Source organism: Lepus europaeus, chromosome 12 (assembly GCF_033115175.1).
Source record: "Lepus europaeus isolate LE1 chromosome 12, mLepTim1.pri, whole genome shotgun sequence".
Classification (NCBI taxonomy): domain Eukaryota; kingdom Metazoa; phylum Chordata; class Mammalia; order Lagomorpha; family Leporidae; genus Lepus; species Lepus europaeus.
Window position 1 is genome coordinate 104,832,895 of NC_084838.1, and position 21,291 is coordinate 104,854,185.

Below are 21,291 nucleotides of genomic sequence, written 5' to 3' on the forward strand. Positions count from 1 at the left end.
CTTGTTCTACTAGTTGTTTCATTTTATTTTGATTCCTCCTTAATATTTCATTTTCACGAGAGAGATTTTCTATCTTGTCCATTAAGGATTTCTATAGTTCAAGAATTTGTTTTTGAGAACTTCTTAATGTTCTTATCAGTTTTTTGAGATCTGCTTCTTGCATTTCCTCTATCTCTTCATCTTCATAATCTTGAATTGGGGTGTCTTTTTCATTTGGGGGCATCATAGTGTCTTCCTTGTTCTTGTTACCTCGGTTTTTGCCTTTGTTGTATGGCATGTTGGAGATATTTGGTTTCTTCACTGTGGTGTTTTTTCTTGTTACACTATGGCTCTATATTAAGTGGACTGTCTGCTTTCAGTGGAGCCTTAGAGGCTTGAGATGAGTGTGGCCTGAGAGCTCTGTTTGGTTCCTCAGGGTTGAGGGTGTGTCAAAGATGCCACTCCCAGGATAGGCGTGGTAAATCTCTCTTTCTTTCCTTTTTTTTTTTTTTTTTGATTCAAAAGGGACGTAATTCCGCACAGCTGAACGTAATTGGAGGTAGTTAGCAGGTGAATGATACACCCACAGGAGCCAGAGATTGGAAGCTCTTTCCCAAGGACCACACAGGGAATCTCTGCTGCCCTCGGTGTGGGCTCCTATTCTCCAGTCTCCCACTGGGTTGCCATGTTAGATCCTAATCTCCTGTTATTTCACCCCCCCCAGAGTCAGGTTTTTCTGCTAGGCTCAGGGCCGGTGCAGACCTGAGGTCGCCCTGCTTATGATGTATGTCCAAAATGGCGGCTGCTCTTTGTCTTGCTCGCCTTTGAGATGTGAGCGGAGAGAGAGAAACTCGTGTTCTTATCGGTCACTTTTTTTTTTTTCCTCTCTCTCTTCTAGTTAGCCTGGTGAACTTTTCCCCACGGAGTTTCAAGCCTCGTTCTCTGTAGTCTCCTCTCTGCTTGTCCGCTGGTGTCTCGGGCTATTGAGGTTCGACTCACCTCGTGTTCCAGCACTGGTGTGTTGAGTCTGCCGCTGGTGTCCCGAACTTGGGCTCCCAAGCTCTCCACGCAGGTCCACTGTGAATCACTAGTTCCAGAAGAGTTTCCTCTGCTGTTTCTTCCCCTACTCTTCCTTGACCCTGCAGTATCTCCACTTTCATTAACCTGTGTCTTGCTGAACTATCAATGTTCTCCCTTCGTATTCCGCCATCTTGATTGATTAATTTAAAAAATTTATAAGATGAAGGCCAGCGCCATGGCTCAATAGGCTAATCCTCCACCTGGCGGCACCGGCACACCGGGTTCTAGTCCCGGTCGGGGCACCAGATTCTGTCCTGGTTGCCCCTCTTCCAGGCCAGCTCTCTGCTGTGGCCCGGGAGTACAGTGGAGGATGGCCCAAGTGCTTAGGCCCTGCACCCCATGGGAGACCAGGAGAAGCACCTGGCTCCTGCCTTCGGATCAGCGTGGTGCACCGGCTGTGGTGGCCATTGGAGGGTGAAGCAACTTCAAAGGAAGACCTTTCTCTCTGTCTCTATCTACTCTGCCTATCAAAAAAAAATGTATATAAGATGAACAAATTTCATGTAACTCATATATATAGATTTAAGAGCCTAATGATACTCCATAACCTGTCCTCACTCCTGTTCATGTTCCCACACTGCCTCCTTCTTTTTTTCTTTTTTACTATGGCATTTTTTCAATTTACTTCATAATCATAAGCTTTACCCCTATGCCAAATAAAGGATTCAACATGTTGTAAGCAGAAAAGTCAATGTTCCTCAAGAGTATAGGAAAGTTCTATGAATAATATTAAAATCTCAAAATGTCAATTTTACTCATATACATTACTTTTTGTTCTCTACATATTAATTACCACAAATCACAGAAAACATGATATTTGTCTTTTGGGGACTGACTTCTTTCACTAAGCATAATGGTTTCCAGTTGCATTAGTTTATTTGCAAATGACAGGGATTCATTCTCCTTTTTTGTCACTGAATAGTGCTCTACACTGTGTATATATCTCATTTTCTTATTCCAGTCACCGGTTGATGGACATCTGGGTTGTTTCCATATCTTAAATATTATGAATTGAGCTGCAAGAACTGTAATTCTTCCTCTCAAATACATAAATAAATCTTTAAAAAAAAAAACCAAAGTTAATTGACAATAAATTTTAGTAAAAACTAAAAATGGGAAATAGGGAGGTGGAAGAGAGTGGGAGAGTGGATGAGAGAACAGACATGGTGGGAAGAATCATTTTGTTTCTAAAGTTGTAATTATGGAATGTATAAAACTTGTAATTGTAAAACTGTATAGTTCAGCATACATTCCTAAAGACCTACTTCTAATTGTGCAGCTTAAAAACTTGTCAGTGGCCACACAGCTGGAGCTGTGCTGATCCAATATCAGAAGCTTGAAAATTCCTCCACATCTTCCACCTGAGCGCAGGGGCCCAAGCACTTGGGCCAGCTTCTACTGCTTTCCTAGGCCATAGCAGAGAGCTGGATCGGAAGCGGAGCAGCCAGGTCTTGAACTAGCACCCATATGGGATGCCAGCACTGGAGGTGGCAACTTTACATACTGTGCTGCAGTGCTGGCCCCTCAGTTGACTTTATACATAAATGATTAACTCAGTAAACACTTCAACAAATAGTATTAAAAAAAAAGAAAAAAGAACTGTTCCTTAACAGTCAAGAAAAGGAAGGTCTGTTTAAATTCATTCCTTCTCAAAGTGTCAATTTAACTTCTACAGATTGCCTTTTTGGGCACTCTATTAATTATCACAGGTCAGGGAAAACATATGGTATTTGTCCCTTTAGGACTGGATTATTTATTTCACTAAGTTTGGTGTTTTTCTGTTTTATCCATTTTGTTGCAAATGACCAAATTTTATTTTTGTAATCAACACATAATATTTCATGGTGTACATATCCACTAATTTCTTTGTACAGTCTTCAGTTTATGGGCATCTGGTTTGATTCCATTTCTTTGATATTGTGAATTGAGTTGTAATAAACAAGGGAGTACAGGTAACTTTTTCATATGCTGGTTCAATATCCTTTGGGTAAATTCCCAGGAATGGGATGGCTGGGTTATATAATAGGTCTATATTCAGATTTCTGAACTATCCATACTGTCTTTATAGTGACTTTACCAGCATACATCCCCACCAGCAGTGGATTAGAGTACATTTTCCCCCATTCTCACCAGCACTCATTGTTGATTTCTGTATGAAAACCATTCTAACCAGGTGGAGGTGAAAGCTTGTGGTTTTGATTTGTATTTCCCTGACTGCCAGTGGTCCCATTTTTTTCATGTGTCTGTTGGCCATTTGGATTTCTTCTTTTAAAAATTGCTTGTTTAAAAAGCGGCCCCTCCATGGTGGCACATTTGGCCCTGAGGGATCGGAAGTCGGAGTAGTTTGACCCTGATAACATCTTTATCACTTCCATGAGCATTCGGGAAAATGGAAGGAGATTCCATACATTGAAGCCTTTTCCTATCTTCAAACTAAACCTTCCCTGTGTACTTCTTGCTCTCCTGCTCAGGTCCTTCTGGTCTCCAAGACTCCCACTAGAGGTCAGAGGCCTGAGCAGAAAATCTCGTTTTCTACCTCTAACCTTGGTGCTGCCAATACCACAACCTCCTTTGATCCTGCAGATGAGTCTCCCCTTATTGCTCCAATCTACAGGCACTGGCTCAGCCGCCTCCTGAGGCCTCAGCAGCTGAAGTTCCAGCACCATTATCTCCCACGTGGCAGCTGCATCCACACCTCCCCCTCCTGCCGAATTCCAGGGGGCGATGTCAACCTCTTCTGTCCTATCTCAAGCCCCTTGCTCATCTATTCCTCAAAGCCATTCTCATGCCGCTGTGTACTTCCTCTCTAGCTCCTACCCCCACTCTCACAGTGTCTCCCCCTCCCACCTAGAAAGGACTTTTATCTTAGAACCAGCCCTGGCCCAAAGTCTACTATCTCTGTCTTATTGGTTTGGGAATGGCTGTCTCCATGGTCTCCAACTGGTCTTTTGTCCCTCTCTAGTTCCAGTCTTACCATAAGAATAGCAAGGGACTGGTAGTCCAACCTTTGGGGCTCCCTGCTTATTGAGAAGCAAATTAGGTATCCACCCTTCTGATGGCTCTTTGTGTTATCAAGAGCAAGCCAGATAGGAAAATTGTGTTTCCTGCATGGACCTGGCCCACTGTAGCTAATTTTACTTTAAATCTAGGAAAATCACTACCTTTAAAAATATTGCTTTGTAACTTGCTGAACTTATTTTTGCAATTTATTTTAACAGGTTTCCAGGTAATCAGTACTCAATGAAACAGCAATGGGTAATTAGTACTTGTTTTAGAGGAATACAATTTTAATTAAATTCAGATAGATATATATCAGCATCTTAAGTCATTTAAGTGTAACTGCTGATTTAAATTGGTAAAAGGTGAATAAAATAAATGTGTCTAAATGTTAACTTTCATATACTCAACATGTTATATTCTATAAAAAACTATTTGGGTTAGTTTATAAACTGTCTATGAAAATAGTTCAACACTGTTTAAAGTAACTCAGGCTAAAATTTGATGTGTTACCTTAATCTTACTCTGAAAAATTTTAATGGGTTATTTCAAAATGTAAATCAAGGACACTGGCAGATGAAAAACATCACAAGTGTACTAATCTATTCCTCTTTGACATCAAATTAAAATCTGGTTCTATGTTAAAGCAATGAGTTAAAGTAATCTATTAAGTCTTCTTTTTGTCTGTTAAATTCTAATTGTTTAAAAACAGCTGAATTTTTATTAAGAGCTATGGGTTATTTAATAAATAGCTTATTTTCAAACATTTAAATAGTCACCTTGTAACAATGATCAATAATGTAGATTATGTCATGATGTTAAAGAATCTTCAACCAGATATTTTGGATTTTGAGCCTTCTTGGCATTCTTGACAGGCATTCAAAAAAATCAAAAATCAAAGTTTCAAATAATTTGGACTCTGAAATTTCCAGTAAATTTTGGACTTCGGTTTTTCCAGTTTGGGCCCAACTAAAAAAATTGAAGGACCTATGTCTCTCATCTTGTAGAGACACCAACTAATCAGGCTATTTGGATTATATTAGAAGTACTGTCAAGATGTGAAGTGATGCTAAATTTTAAGTTTCTATAATATAAAATGGTACTGCTACAAATGTCTAAAAATTAAAAAGTCTAATGATCTTGTGTTACTAGACATGATAGTTATCTTAATGAGAAAGCTCCAGAGGCCTAAAGATGGAAAATGCTTTGTAAAATCCTACAGGTGCTTTCAAAAATATTGTGTGCAGTAAGCAAATGCCTCTTGTTGGTATGTGAGTTTATAATTTTAAATGGGGCAACTTAGTCTTTTGTCATCCACAGTTTCATATATCAGATTTGCTGTTCATAAAACTAAAGCATTTGTTCTGTGTTTAGCTGTCCTCCTATAGGTTCCAATGAACTTTTTCCAGCACTTCTATTGTATTCAGTATTTTGGGATGGCTCTGTAAACAAATAAAGCCAATAATGTATTAAAGGTACCAACTGAGAGAAAGTATGGTTAACTGAGGTTACTAAAAACAAAAAGTAATTGAAATCAATTGGTAATTTACAAACAGAAGTTAGATTTTTTCAAAAAAAGCTATTATTAAAACTACTGTGTTCTGGGCTGGTGCAGTGGCTTAATAGGCTAATCCTCTGCCTTGCAGTGCTGGCACACCGGGTTCTAGTCCTGGTTGGGGCGCCGGATTCTATCCCGGTTGCCCCTCTTCCAGGCCAGCTCTCTGCTATGGCCTGGGAAGGCAGTGGAGCATGGCCCAAGTGCTTGGGCCCTGCACCCGCATGGGAGACCAGGAGAAGCACCTGGCTCCTGGCTTCGGTTCAGCGAGATGCGCCGGCCGCAGCGGCCATTAGAGGGTGAACCAACGGCAAAGGAAGACCTTTCTCTCTGTCTCTTTCTCTCACTATCCACTCTGCCTGTCCAAAAACAAAAACAAAAAAACAAACAAACAAAAAAAAACAAACTACTATGTTCTATTATGGTACATGTGTATACATATTGTATGTCTACAAGGGAAAATTTATTAAGAGTTTTATTTTAATTGGCTTATAGTTAAGATTGCCCATAAACAGCTAAAATTATTCAAGGTTACATTTTAATTCATGTGACCTAAATCTGTATCATGTTTTAAACTTGTTGGTAGAAAGAAACTAAAAACATTTTATATGTTTGTGCTTAAATTTGCTGGTTAAACAGGCTACATCATGTTAGATATATAAGAGATGTTTCCAAATATACATATTTGTAATATTTATGGAGGGCATTGGACCTTTTGGTAAATGTTTTCCTAAGTTGTTATCTAATGGTTAAAACTGTTTGCTAAGTTTTCATGTGATATTGCTATTGTCAGTAGGTGATCTGGGACTTGCTCCCTCATTTCTCTATTCTAAGCCCAACTTGTTCTCCCTATTCTCTTCAAGGTAGGAAACTAATTCTATTATGAAGGACTCTCCAAGATGCAAAATTTGATTTTAAATCTTTTAAAAGAGATGGTTAACATTTTTTTGTAATAGCATAGCGAAATAAGAGCTTAAATTATAATCTCACAGCTAGAGTTACTTCCCCACCAGCGAAGTAAACAGAGAAAACCTCCCTTTCAGACCAAAGGAAAAGTAAGTTTTAAAATAAGGACATAGCTTTCCTCATGGGCATTGTCTACCTCAGAAAAACTACTACCAGAACATGCCTTTGACTATAGACTTCTGGTTTAGGCACAAAGATTAGAGATGGGACTTGAGCACCCCCTTGACTTGTTCCTCTGGTCTGCTTTAACAAAAAATCAGGAGAAAAAGAAAGCTAGGCATCAGAAAAGTAGAGATAGGTGGCAGGCCTATTAAATGTAGCTCTGCACAGTGATCTGCCCTCAAGGAGACCCAACAGGCCAGTCCACTGCAGTGGCTTTCAATGTGGTAAGCCTGGGCTTCAGCAGAAGTCAGCTATGAAGAGCCCTGGCAGCTCTGTCAGCCAAGAGTTGGATCACTGGAAATGGACCTGCTCTGGAGTCGAAGGCTGCCCAGGTCAGAGCCACAGATCTTATTGGCTGTAAGCTGAAAAGCCCTTCACTCAGCCCAACTTCCAAAGTGACCACTGCAACTGAGGAAGTAGCCAAATAGGGTCAGTAACTTTGCAGGCAGAACTGTATATTTCCTGCTGGAGTTGCCACCTGCCTTTACCTGGCCAGCTCTCCTCCCAGGCCAGGTAGGTAATGGAAGTCAACAGGGTGCCTTCCCCAAGGAGATTCTCACCTCCCTTAGGATGTAGACTATTTAAAGATAGATGAGTCTGAGCCTCATAATTACTATCAAGCCCCTTCTATCAGGTTCTATTTGCCTCTCGATCAAAGAACTTATCTGTAGCTTAGACAGCACCTTTCTTAGCTCCTCTAATAATGACTGTCCTTTGTTCTAGACCCTGTCTAGCGCACTTGGGCCTCTTCCCTTTGTAACCATAGCCTCTACTCTACCACCAATGGCTCTACTCCCAACCTGTGTGTACTGATGGTCCTCTCCCCCACTAATGTTGTATGATTGTTCAGAATTTCTCTACAGACAAACCCTACTACCTGCAAAAGTTAAGTGGCTTTTCTCCCAGCCTTGGCTGGAATCAGCTTTAAACCATATCCATCAAACTGTCTCCACAAGGGTCCAGAGACCTCCCCCCATTTCCCCTCCTCTATAAAATCCTCTCATTACTTGGTTAATGTTACTCTTAGGATCATTGGTTACTATTTTCACCCTGTCTCTTATACTACAGTGTCTGTTTAAGTGTTTACAGCAGGTAATAATGGAACGAACAAAGGCCTTCAACAACCAGGCAGTCCACCAAATGCTGCTACAAGGACTTATAGGCTCCCCACCCAGGAGAAAGTGACTTGAGACATCACCCCATGCCAGTGAAGAGTACCTTGTTGCCCCGTGTCAGCAGGAAGTAGCTCTAAAGACAGATCATTGTCCCTCTACCCCTCCTGGACTTTTGGGACTAATATAATCCCATACAAATCCTGCTTTATAAAAAACAAAAGGGGGGAATGTTAGGAAACTGGCACAGTCTTAGCCAGGTGGCTGCATGGCCCAGCTACCTGAGCCAGGCTCCACCCCCATCCTAATGGGATTCGCTGCTCCTGCTTCCCTGCCTGCCCTCAGGCAAAGTTTTAAAAGGGCCTGTTCCCGAATACATGCTCTCTTGGCTGTGCTCCCTGCTCTCTTGGCCTCTCTTAGCTTCTCTCCTCCTCTCATCTCTCTTCTCCCTCCTCTGTGTCTCTCTCTCTTACAGTCTCCTTCTCTTTTTCCTTCGCCGCCCCTTCACTCCGGTCTGTTGGGTGTTCCCCAATAAACCCTTTCCCTTAAAAAAAAAATTGCTTGTTTAAGTACTGTGCCCATTTCTTAACTGGGTTATTTTGTTGCTGAGTTTCTTGATCTTATTTGTTCTGGTTATTAATCCTTTATCAGTTGTGGAGTTTGCAAATAATTTCCCCAGTTTTCTTGGTCACTTCTTAACTTTGGTGAGTGTTTCTTTTTGCAGTTCAGAAGCTTCTCAATTTGATGTAATCCCACTGGTCAATTTTGGCTTTTATTACCTGTGCTTGTGGGGTCTTTTCCAATAAGTTGTTGCCAATGTATTGCAGGGTTTCCTCAATGATCTCTCATAATTTGTTAGTATCTGGTTATAGATTCAGGTCTTTAATCCATTTTGAGTGTATTTTTTTTTATGTAAAGTATGAGTTAGGGGTCTTACTTCATACTTTTGGGTGTGGAAATCCAGTTTTCTGAGCACCATTTGTTAAAGAGACTGTCCTTGCTCCAGGGATTGGTTTTAGTTCATATGTCAAATAGAAGTTGGTTGTAGATGCTTGGATTGATTTCTGGTGTTCCTATTCTGTTCCATTAGTCTATCCATCTGTTTTTGTACCAATGCCAGGCTGTTTTGATTTTAACTACTTTATAGTATGTCTTTAATCCATTTCAATTTTGGCCAAAAAATGTGAAACTGTAATTTGCATGTTTTCTATAGAATTTCTGATCTATGAAAATAAGAAGTGTTCTAATGTACACACAAATATGGAATCCAAATAGTACTTTAACATTAATAGAGTGGCCTGTGCTGTGACATTGTGGCTAAGGCCACTACCTACAGTGTCGGCATCCCATAGGGGAGCTGGTTGGAGATTCAGCTGCTCCACTTCCAATCCAGCTCTCTGCTCTGGCCCGGGAAAGCACTAGAGGGTGGCCCAAGTCCTTGGGCCCCTGTACCCATGTGGGAGATCTGGAAGAAGCTCCTGGCTTCAGATCAGTGCAGCTCTGGCCCTTGCAGCCAATTGGAGAGTGAAGCATTGGATGGAGAATCTCTCTCTCTCTCTCTGCCTCTCTTTGACTCTCTGTGTATCTCTTTCAAGTAAATAACAAAATCTTTAAAAAAATTTTAAAAAAAGGTAAACTCTAACTTTTTTTAATGTAAAATTTAGTGATACCACAACTTTTATCTCTTTGATAACCTCATTTATTTGAACAATCACTCTTAAATATTATTATTGCATTATTTTACAAAATCTGTAGATAGTTCTTTAATTAAACCAATAATAACTTCTGTTTAATTGCTGCCACTTAATAGAGGTGTGTATACTTTCATATATATACATATTCATATATATATTCCTATATATTCCCATGTTTAAAGGTTTATTCCTCCACAATGAAGCTGATGTTTTCTCAGTTAATGTAGTTATTATTCTTTATTCATTCTACATTTTTTCTACAGTTCAATGTCAAATGATACCAGATAAGTTTTATGTTAACTCCTTCCATTCAATTTCTCTTCCAGGTATGATTCTGGGCACTTCCACATATTTCCATGAGCAGAGAAAATGAATACATCACCTGTAAACTGTTTTCTGAATTATTCCTTGGCTTGTTTTTAGTTGTCATCTTAGATTTTGAATGGTTCATAAATTAAAATAGAACAAGAAACATGAAGTTTATTTTCAGGAAATATACACAAACAAGATGAATAATGAATCTGATGTGATTGTGAAACAGTCAACTAAGATCAGGCAATTTGGTTTCTGGTCTTCCTCCTGCCATAGAAAAATATGTATTTCTTACATGTTTTGAGTTAACACTTAGAGCACAATATGCTAAATTTTGTGGGTCATAATGTGTGAAAAAGTCTTTATTGTCATATAAATGTTGTAGTGGTTAGTGTTTTAGTGCCACCCAGGAAATAAACATTCTCCAAGTGAAAGAATTAACTAATACTAAAACACAAATCAGTTAACTTTATTTTTAGTTGTTGAATTAATGCAGTACTTAAGAGTTTTGAGGAGCTGAACTTGATTTAGGGGTAGGATCAGGAAAATGTAGGGACAAGAATCTATATTAGGATCTTTTTATTTTTAAAGATTTATCTTTTTTGAAAGGCAGAGCTACAGAGATTGAAAGTGATGGGGAGAGAAAAGAGATACCTTGCATCTACTGGTTCATTCTCTAAATGTCCACAATGGCTATGGCTTGGACAAGTCAAATCAGGAGCTTGGAACTCCATCCATGTCTCTCACTTTGATGGAAGTGACCCCAAAACACAGGCCATCTTTCACTGCTCATTCAGCCACATTATCAAGGAGCTGGATGTGAAGTGGAGCTTCCAGTACTAAAATAGTCTGTTTACATGGGATGCCAGCATTGCAGGTAGAGGCTTACCTGACTGCACCACAGAACTGCAAGTTCTTAAATAAATCTTTATGCATTTCTCTCAGTTAATCACAAATGAAGATTCTATTGCAGACTGTCCCAAGTTCCGATTTTGGGCAAATAATTCCATTGTTTTTTACTTTAATTTGGTGTAATGTTATTCCAGTTCTTCAAATCTTTATCAGAATAATAGAGAAAGTAAAAAGCTATTTTTTATTGTTTGTCTTACTTGAATCTTCTCTTACTTAAAAAGTATTTATGAGCTTGATAGACAAAGACCTAGAGTGAGACAGAGAGCTCCCATGCACTTATTCACTCCCTAAATAGCCATGCCAAGCAGAGGTGGAGTGGGATGGAAGCCAGGATTGAGGAATGGAGTCTAGGTCTCCCTCATTGTTGGCATCACCACTGCTTCTCTATCAATTCATTTCGGGCTGGAATCTGAAGCTGGCACAGGAAATCTAACCTAGCTATGCTGAGGTAGATGTAGAGTATCTTAGCTGGCATCATAAACACTAAACTAAATGCCTGCCCTCTTTTTTAAAATATCTTTTCTGTGTCATATTTGAACTGACTGTGCATGGTGCTTTCCTGGAAATTCTTCTCTGGTCATTCCCTCATAGCTTCACTGATGGATCTGAAACTCCTGTTTCCCTCCAGCGTGGGCATTTTTCATGGCCTTTAGACAATACATTTGACTCCTTATTGAATGCTCCTATGTGCTCTCCAAATGTTCAACAAGTCTAAAATGATACCATATCCTTCCTTTTTCCTTCATACCCATATACAAGATATACAACTGTTAGTGTTTGTTTTGTGACAGAGTTGATATGTTGACCAGAAGTGTAATATTTCAGGTGATGATAGCATTTGAAGATCTTGCTGTGTACTTTACCTGGGAGGAATGGCAGAAGATGAACAAAGCCCAGAAAATCCTGTACAGGCATGTGATGCTGGAGACCTACAGAAGCCTGTTTTCCTTGGGTGAGTGACACCCATCACATGTCTAATGGCAAAATTTTATTGCTATTTGACCAAGAAGTAAACACTTTAGAAAGTTTAATAATGGACAGGTATAGAATTTGAGTCCATGTATAATGTGAAAGTCTACCATCTAGGAAAGGTTTCAAATTGGAACATTTGTTTCATAGCTATTGGATCAAGCTGAAGTCCTTTAAATAACCCAAGATAATTATTTCACAAAGTCTTACACTGTTTCCATTAATAGGGCACTGTGTTACCAAACCTGATTTGATCTTGAAGTTGGAGAAGGGAGCAGAGCCATGGATGGCAGAAGAAGGCCTTAATCAGAAAGTTCCAGGTAAGTCTGCAAGAAGGCCAAAGCAGAAAGAGTACAGCATATGTTGAGTGGTGTTCTTAGCATAAATTTTTTCCCAAGTCTTATTCTTGATGATAGCTGGTTGTGTGCATCACTCGTTCTAGATTATCTAGAGATACCAGTATTTCCCTAACTATTTTGTTTTTGGTGAAGATATTCTTTGATTTAAAAAAAATCCAGGCCGGTGCCGCGGCTCACTAGGCTAATCCTCCGCCTTGCGGCGCCGGCACACCGGGTTCTAGTCCCGGTCGGAGCACCGATCCTGTCCCGGTTGCCCCTCTTCCAGGCCAGCTCTCTGCTGTGGCCCCGGAGTGCAGTGGAGGATGGCCCAAGTGCTTGGGCCCTGCACCCCATGGGAGACCAGGAGAAGCACCTGGCTCCTGCCATCGGATCAGCGCGGTGCGCCGGCCGCAGCGCGCCTACCACGGCGGCCATTGGAGGGTGAACCAACGGCAAAAGGAAGACCTTTCTCTCTGTCTCTCTCTCTCACTGTCCACTCTGCCTGTCAAAAAAACAAACAAAAAAAAAAAAATCCAATGCTTTTCTGATGTTACTAAGGCTTTTTTTTTTTCTAGGTCAGATTCCCCAAATTCTAATTAATCCTTCTCTACACTTTTATACATTTTCCTTCATGAGTTTATTAATTCCTCCAGTACTTATTAATTGGGCAATTTGCAGAAACTTTTTTCTTACTTGTTACTCACATTGAGTTCCCACTCATGGTTCTGGGGGAGACATAGAACTTGCTATTTTAAGCATCTCAGGGCTGAACCAGTAAATGTGAACTCTCTCTTTCTTTGTCTCTTTCTCTTTTTTTTCTCTCTCTGTACCTCTCAAATTATTAAGAAAATGATAGGTTGTTGGAAATATTTGAGGAGTAAGGCTGTGGCTGGCAACCCTTTGTTTCATTCTCTGTCTCATTTCTGTCCCTCCAGCTATCAAGTAAGGAAATAAATAAGTAAATGCTAAAAGATGATCAGAAGCAAGACTCCGCCATATCAGAAATCATGAAGCTAAGCATGAACTTGTATAAGAATAGTCTTGAGGTTCTGAATCTCAAGGTCAAGTAACCTCATGGGTTCATGTTGAATGGGTAAGATTTGTTTAGGAGTGGAGTTTGAAGTATGAATTCTCTCTTTTCAGTATCATTGAAAAACAAAGAAGATAAGAAAAGCATAGGAAATGAAGTTTTCTTTGAAAATAGGAGATAGTTGATCAAAAACCTCTAGATATTCAAATTATCACATAAAACTGTTTATAGAAAAAATTGATGAGATTACCAGGGCTAGTGATTTCAGAATGAGCTAGAAAACACTTTTCAAAGAAAGTGAATACACGCGAAGTTGCAAAAATAAATTGTTTAACTGGTAGAAAGTGTATACCCAAGGTGGTATATTGGTACTTTTCTGTATCTGTTGTAGCTCTGAGAAGCTGAAGCTGTAAAATTTCCTTAGGAATATGGGGAAGCTTCATAGAGTGCAGATAAAAGCAGAGGTTTCCATGTGAAAAAGCCCACAAATGTTGTTTCTCTGAGAAGACTGAACATGAGACAATCATAGATTCATATCTTGCTCTTTAAATGTGGTCCTGCTTAGAGCAGAGACACATTTCACGCCTCTCCACATGCAAATAAATGATGTAATAAAACTTCCCCATATTTATAACTGAAATATAAGAGAAGCACAAAACACACAAATTTTATAACAATAAACTTGAGAAAAAGGACAAGAGAAAATTGGTTGCTAGGCAATGGGAAAATAATTTTACTAAATATTTGCCCATTCTTAAAAACATAGTTGTTTCATTCTTGTCAAAGGTAAAATGAGAGAGCCGGTGTCGTGGCTTAACAGGCTAATCCTCTGCTTAGCGGCGCCTGCACACTGGGTTCTAGTCCCGGTTGGGGCGCCGGATTCTATCCCGGTTGCCCCTCTTCCAGGCCAGCTCTCTGCTATGGCCCAGGAAGGCAGTGGAGGATGGCCCAAGTGCTTGGGCCCTGCACCCGCATGGGAGACCAGGAGAAGCACCTGGCTCCTGGCTTTGTATCAGCGAGATGCGCCAGCCACAGCGGCCATTGGAGGGTGAACCAACGGCAAAAAGGAAGACCTTTCTCTCTGTCTCTCTCTCACTATCCACTCTGCCTGTCAAAAAAAAAAAAAAAAAGAAAGAAAGAAAAGAAAGGTAAAATGAGAATGAGAGGAGAAAGAGAAAGAGATTTTTTTATTTATTTATTTTTAATATATTTTTTAATTTAATGAATATAAATTTCCAAAGTACAGCTTATGGATTACAAAGGCTTCCCCCGCATAACTTCCTCCCGACCTGCAACCCTCCCCTTTCCCACTCACTCTCCCCTTCCATTCAGCACATTAATGACAGAGATCCTGCATGATATTTTTTAAAAAAGATTGATTAATTTTCTATGTAATTTCCAATTTAACACCAAGTTTTTTTTTTCATTTTCAATTATCTTTATATACAGAGGATTGCTTCAGTCTATACTAAATAAAGATTTCATCAGTTTGCACCCCCACATAACCACAAAGTGTAAAAATACTGTTTCAGTACTAGCTATATCATTACTTTACCTTGGACAACCCATTAAGGACAGATCCCACATGGGACGTAGGTACACAGTGACTTTTGATGTTGATTTAACAATTTAACACTCTTGTTTGTGGCATCAGTAATCTCCCTAGGCTCTAGTTATGAGTTGCCGAGGCTATGGAAGCCTTTAGGGTTCGCCGACTTTGATCTTATTCCGACAGGGTCATAGTCAACGTGGAAGTTCTCTCCTCCCTTCAGAGAAAGTTACCTCCTACCTTGATGGCCCCATGAGAAAGAGATATTTTTAAAAGATTTATTTCTTTGAAAGGCAAAGTTATACAGATAGAGAAAGAGAGGCAGAGAGAGAGGGAAAGGTCTTTCATCCACTGGTTCACTCCCCTGTTGGCCGCAAGGGCTGGAGCTGTGCCAATCTGAAGCCAGGAGCCAGGAGCTTCTTCTGGGTCTCCCACATGGGTTCAAGTGCCCAAGGACTTGAGCTATCCTCTACTGCTTTGCCAGGCCACAGCAGAGAGCTAGATTGGAAGTGGAGCAGCCAGGACTCAAACCATATGGGATGCTGGCACTGTAGGTGGCAGCTTTACCTGCTATGCCACAGCACTGGCCCTGAGAAAGAGATCTTTTATGACCTCACCCTCCCAATGCTCGCAATAATTAGGTCTGACTAGCCTGGAGTCTGAAATTCCATCTAGTGCCCTCTGAAGTAACACAGGGTCACAAGCACATGAACAATCATTTGCTGCCTCCCAGTTTTCAAAAGCAGAAAACTATATTGGAAGCAGAGTAGCCAGGGCTCCAACTGGCACTTTTTGGGATGTAGGGACCCCAAGCAATGACTTCAACATGTGTTACCAGAAAAACCATTCTGCCATACTTGAAAAAAATTCAGATAGTAAATAGGATCATGATTGGACATTGGGAAATCTATCAGTACAGTTTAACGTATTAAGGAGTAAAATAATATAATGGTCATAAATATGTATCTTTTACTGATTAAGTTAAAATTTTATGCCATTTACATAACATGTAACTTCATTCCCTTTACATTAGTAATCAAGGGGAAGCATTCATATCTGACTCAGTGACTTTTTTTTTCTCATTTCAGTGGCCATGAAAAGTGATGACATAAGTAGGGCCAACCAAGAAATTCAAGAAAAAAATTTGAACCATTTTGTTATGATAAATAATATGATAACAGCTCCCAGAAGAACTGAATTAAGAAAAACATTTAATTTAAGTTCAGGTCATATTCCAAAATTGATTATCAAAAAGGAAAATTATTCAGGAATGAACCCTGAGGAATGCAATGTATGTCACAATGTGTATCCTACTAGTGGGTCTGATGAACTGCAAGCTAGAGAGACATTTGATGCTGGTAACATACCTGGGAATGCTCTCCAGTGCTGTCAGCCTATTTGGCAGTATCACAAGATTCAGACTCTGGAGCAGTCATTTGAATGTGGTGGAAAAGGGAAAGTTTTCAAAAAGAAGATATTTTTTAGATTTGAGATGGGTCATATGGGAGAAATGTATGATATGTCATCTGTCACTGTTGGAGAGACAACTCAAATAGAAAAAACTTTTCATAAAAATACTAACCTCGGGAAGCACCAACAAACCAACACAGGAGAGAAACTTTATGAAGATATTGGGTATATGGAACCATTTATTTACAAGTCAGGTCTTGCAGTCAATCAGAGAACTCATACAGGGAAAAAACCTTATGCACATATACCTTGCAAAAAATCATTCAGTTGTAAATCCTGCCGTACCATCCATCAAAATACTCACATACAGGACAACCTCCATGTGTGTAATAAATGTGGAGAAACTATATACCAGAAGCCAGAACTCATTAAGCATCAGAAAATTCACACAGAGAAGAAACCTCATGAATGTATTGAGCATGGAAAAGCTACTTTCCAGAACTCATACCTCATAACATGTCAGAGAATTCACATAGTGGAGAAACCTCATGAATGCAATGATGATGGAAAATCCATTTTGTGCAAGTCAGACATCAGCAAATATCGGAGCATTTACACAGGTGAGAAATGTTATGAATGTAATGAATGTGGAAAAGGTTTTGGTCAGAAGTCAGCCTTCATCAGACATCAGGAAATTAACACAGGGGAGATATCTTTTGAATGTAGTGATTGTGGAAAAGCCTTTGTCCATAAGTCACACCTCATAATCCATCAAAGAATTCACACAGGGGACAAACCTTATGCATGTAATGACTGCAGAAAAGCCTTTGTCAGTAAGTCACAACTCATAGTGCATCAAAGAACTCACACAGGGGAGAAATATTATGCACATAATGACTGTGGAAAAGCTTTTGGATATAAGTCAAACCTCATAATGTATCAAAGAATTTACACAGGGGAGAAACCTTATGCATGTAATGACTGTGGAAAAGCCTTTGGTAATAAGTCACACCTCACAATCCATCAGAATATTCACAAAAGAGAGAAACTTTATGAACATAATGACTGTGGAAAAGACTTTGGTGAGAAGTCAGGCCTCATAATTCATCAGAAAATTCACACAGGGGAGAAACCATATGAATGTAATGACTGTGGAAAAGCCTTTGTCAATTAGTCACAACTCATAATGCATCAAAGAATTCACACACGGGAGAAACCTTATAAATGTAATGACTGTGGAAAAGCCTTTGATAATAAGTCACACCTTCTAAGACATCAGAATATTCACAAAAGGGAGAAATTTTATGAATGTAATCACTGTGGAAAAGCCTTTGGATATAAGTCAAGCCTGATAACTCATCAAAGAATTCACACAGGAGAGAAACCTTATAAATGTAATGGCTGTGGAAAAGCCTTTGGTAATAAGTCACACCTCACAATCCATCAGAGAATTCACACAGGACAGAAACTTCATGAATGTAATCACTGTGGAAAAGCCTTTGGATATAAGTCAAGCCTGATAACTCATCAAAGAATTCACACAGGAGAGAAACCTTATAAATGTAATGGCTGTGGAAAAGCCTTTGGTAATAAGTCACAGCTCACAATCCATCAGAGAATTCACACAGGACAGAAACTTCATGAATGTAATCACTGTGGAAAAGCCTTTGGATATAAGTCAAGCCTGATAACTCATCAAAGAATTCACACAGGAGAGAAACCTTATAAATGTAATGGCTGTGGAAAAGCCTTTGGTAATAAGGCACAGCTCACAATCCATCAGAGAATTCACACAGGACAGAAACTTCATGAATGTAATCACTGTGGAAAAGCCTATGGCCAGAAGTCACACCTTCTAAGACATCAGAATATTCACACTGGGGAGAAACTTTATGAATGTAATGAATGTGGAAAAGCCTTTACCAGAAAGTCAGGCCTGATAACTCATCAGAGAATTCACACAGGGGAAAAACCTTATGAATGTAATGGCTGTGGAAAAGCCTTTGGTTATAAGTCAGTCCTCAGAATGCATCAAAGAATTCACACAGGGGAGAAACCATATGAATGTAATGACTGTGGAAAAGCCTTTGTCAATAAGTCACAACTCATAGTGCATCAAAGAGTTCACACAGGGGAGAAGCCTTATGAATGTAATGACTGTGGAAAAGCCTTTGCCAGTAAGTCAAGCCTCATAATGCATCAAAGGATTCACACAAGGGAGAAAACTCACAGATGCAATGACTGTGGAGAAACCTTTGGTAATAAGTCACACCTCACAATCCATCGGAGAATTCACATAGGGGAGAAACCTTATGAATGTAATGACTGTGGAAAAGCCTTTGGCCGTAAGTCAAGCCTCAAAAAACATCAGAAAATTCACATAGGACAGAAACTTTATGAATGTAATGACTGTGGAGAAGCCTTTCACAGTAAGTCAGAATTCATAATGCATCAGAGAATTCACAATGGGGAGAAACTTCATGAATGTAATCACTGTGGAAAAGCCTTTGGCTGGAAGTCATACCTTATAAGACATCAGAAAATTCACACAGGGGAGAAACTTTATGAATGTAATCATTGTGGAAAAGCCTTTGGCCAAAAGTCACACCTTATAAGACATCAGAAAATTCACACAGAGGAGAAACTTTATGAATGTAATCACTGTGGAAAAGCCTTTGGCTGGAAGTCACACCTTATAAGACATCAGAAAATTCACACAGGGGAGAAACTCCATAAATGTAATGACTGTGGGAAAGCCTTTGGCTATATGTCAGATCTCAGGAATCATCAGAGAATTCACACAGAGAAGAAACATGAATGTAATGACTGTGGAAAAGCTTCACCAGAAGTCAAACCTTGTAATGCATCAGAATTTATATAGGGGAGAAACTTTATGAAGGTAATGACTAGAAAACCCTTTAGCCAGAAATCAAACCTTGCAATGCATCAGAATTCACACAGGAGAGCAAACCCATGAATGTAATTACTGTGAGAAAGCCGTTTGCTATAAAATACAACTCAAAACATACCAGAACATTTTTTCTAATAATGAATGAGTAGTGACAAATTCTTTCACTTTCTTTTTGTTATGGAAAGTCTTTTTTGCATTCATTCATAAATAGATCTTTGCAGGGTGTAGTATTCTGGATCGATGGTGTTTTATTTATTTTTTCTTAAGATTTGGATTATATCTCTACATTCTCTCCTAGCCCATAGAGATTCTGAAGAGAAGTCACCTGTGAGTCTAGTTGGAAATGCATTGAAAGTAATCTGACATTTCTTTCATGTACATTTTACAATCTTTTCTTTATTTTTTATTGTTGAAAGTTTGACTGCAATTCATCATAGTAAAGATCTTTCTGGCCAAGTCTATTAGGAGTTCTATATATTTCTTGTACTAGAACATCCATTTATTTTCAAAAATTTGGAAAATTTTTTTCTGAAATTATTCCACTGAATATGCCTTCTAAACCATTCTCTCCACACCTTCAGGAACTCCTAAGATCCTTATGTTCAGTCATTTGATTGTAACCCATAAGTTTCCAACATATTATTTTATTTAAAAAAATAATTTAATTTGTACAAGTTTTATGTATCTCAGATATATATATGTAGAACACAGTTATTTTCCCACCATACCTTCCCCCCTGCACAAGATCCAACACTTCTCTCTCTTCCATCTCCTATTCTCTTTATTTGTACAAAGATCATTTTTTTAGTTTACTTTATACCCATAATGTTAACTTTACACTAAGTGAAGAGTTCAACAAAGAGTATGAAGGGGAAAAAAAGGAAAAAAAAAACTTCAGAATTTTTTAGGAGAGGGAATTTAGGTGAAAAAAGAGGCCTTCTATAGGGAATTTCAAATGAGCAAACTATGAACTGTCTCCAGGGTAGATATCTAATTCTTAACAGGGCTAAAGAAAGGAGTTTTACCCAGTTTAAGTGGACCTGTATGGAAAGTTAGAGCCTGTTTCAAAAGTCCATTCACTGATTCTACTTTTCCTGAAGAGAAGGAATGGTAGGGACTGAAAAATGCCATGAGATATGAAGAGTGGCAGATAATATTTGGTTAATTTGAGAGATAAATTCTGCCACCAAATATAAGAAGAAGAGGACAAAAACAGAGATGAAATATGGTATGAATTCAGTCAGCCCAAATTTATTCAAAGAAAATAAACTCTCAGAAATCAATCAACTACCAGCATACACATAATCCGAACACATGGTAGAGGGCCCGGACCCTGGGGGCTAGGATTTTTTATATCTTAGGTGAACTAGGATGTGTGTTAGGGCAGTAGATAAAGGTGAAATCTATCATATATGTTCTTCAAATTTGGCTCACCAGCTTCCAAACCTAGGGAGAATGCAGGGGGTGATGTGGAAAACTGTCAAGTGTAAGACTGAAAAGAAAATTCTGAAAGTGAGAAAAGAATGTACTTTAAAAAATGTGATCATAATAGCTTGAATAATAGGGGGAAAAGGAGTGTTTTGTTACAAATACTTGGTTAGAGAATTAAGAAAGTAAGCCCCAAAAAGTGAATCTTTGGCTGGCACACCTTCCCATAGTGGACTTCTCAACTGCATTGAAGGGATTCAGGCAAATGAAAATTCTCTAGCCTGTTGTGTGACAAAGTAGTAAGTATTAAAGGAAAAGAAAAGTAAGTCACATGAATAAGAACATCCCATCAGCAAGGTTGAAAGAGAGGTGTGTGTGTGTGCAGGAGGTAGCAGAGGGGTTGGTGCGTGCTTTTATTTTTTAAAGCAAATTTCTTACCGGAAGCACATGCTGTATATTTTCTTCCCCTTTTGTATACTTATAGTGTTTTGAAAGATTGATAAGTGAATTGATCATTTCTATTTGGGGATGTTCAAAGTTGTGGCTGCTCTCTTTGTGGAAGGAAAAATAATGAATTTAATGCAATTATTGTCCTAGCTCAGAAGTCACTGTGCTATATATCTTTAAATATAATTTAGAAATAAAACTGTTTTCTTCTCAATTGTAAAGTTAGTTTCATTTTTTTGTTCATTTGACAGATAGACAGTGAGAGAGAGAGAGAGAGAGAGAGAGAGAGAGAGGTCTTCCTTCCATTGGTTCACTCCCTGAATGACTGCTATGGCTGGAACTACGCTGATCCAAAGCCAGTAGCCAGGTGCTTCTTCCTGGTCTCCCATGTGGGTGCAGGGGCCCAAACACTTGGGCCATCCTCCACTGCCTTCCCGGGC

The 21,291-nt window shown here is 39.2% G+C and overlaps 1 protein-coding gene across 1 annotated transcript in view; it reads left to right on the forward strand.

Moving 5' to 3' along the window:
- Window positions 1-18,793, forward strand: part of LOC133771097 (zinc finger protein 585A-like) — a gene marked incomplete at its 3' end in the record, with an annotated part of 144,622 nt that extends 125,829 nt beyond the window's left edge. The window contains 5 exon segments of the mRNA XM_062206817.1: window positions 3,531-3,854; window positions 11,595-11,721; window positions 11,966-12,058; window positions 15,744-16,406; window positions 16,518-18,793. Of these exon segments, the coding sequence (XP_062062801.1) occupies window positions 3,531-3,854; window positions 11,595-11,721; window positions 11,966-12,058; window positions 15,744-16,406; window positions 16,518-18,793 (3,483 nt within the window).
- Window positions 18,794-21,291: the final 2,498 nt, after the last annotated feature.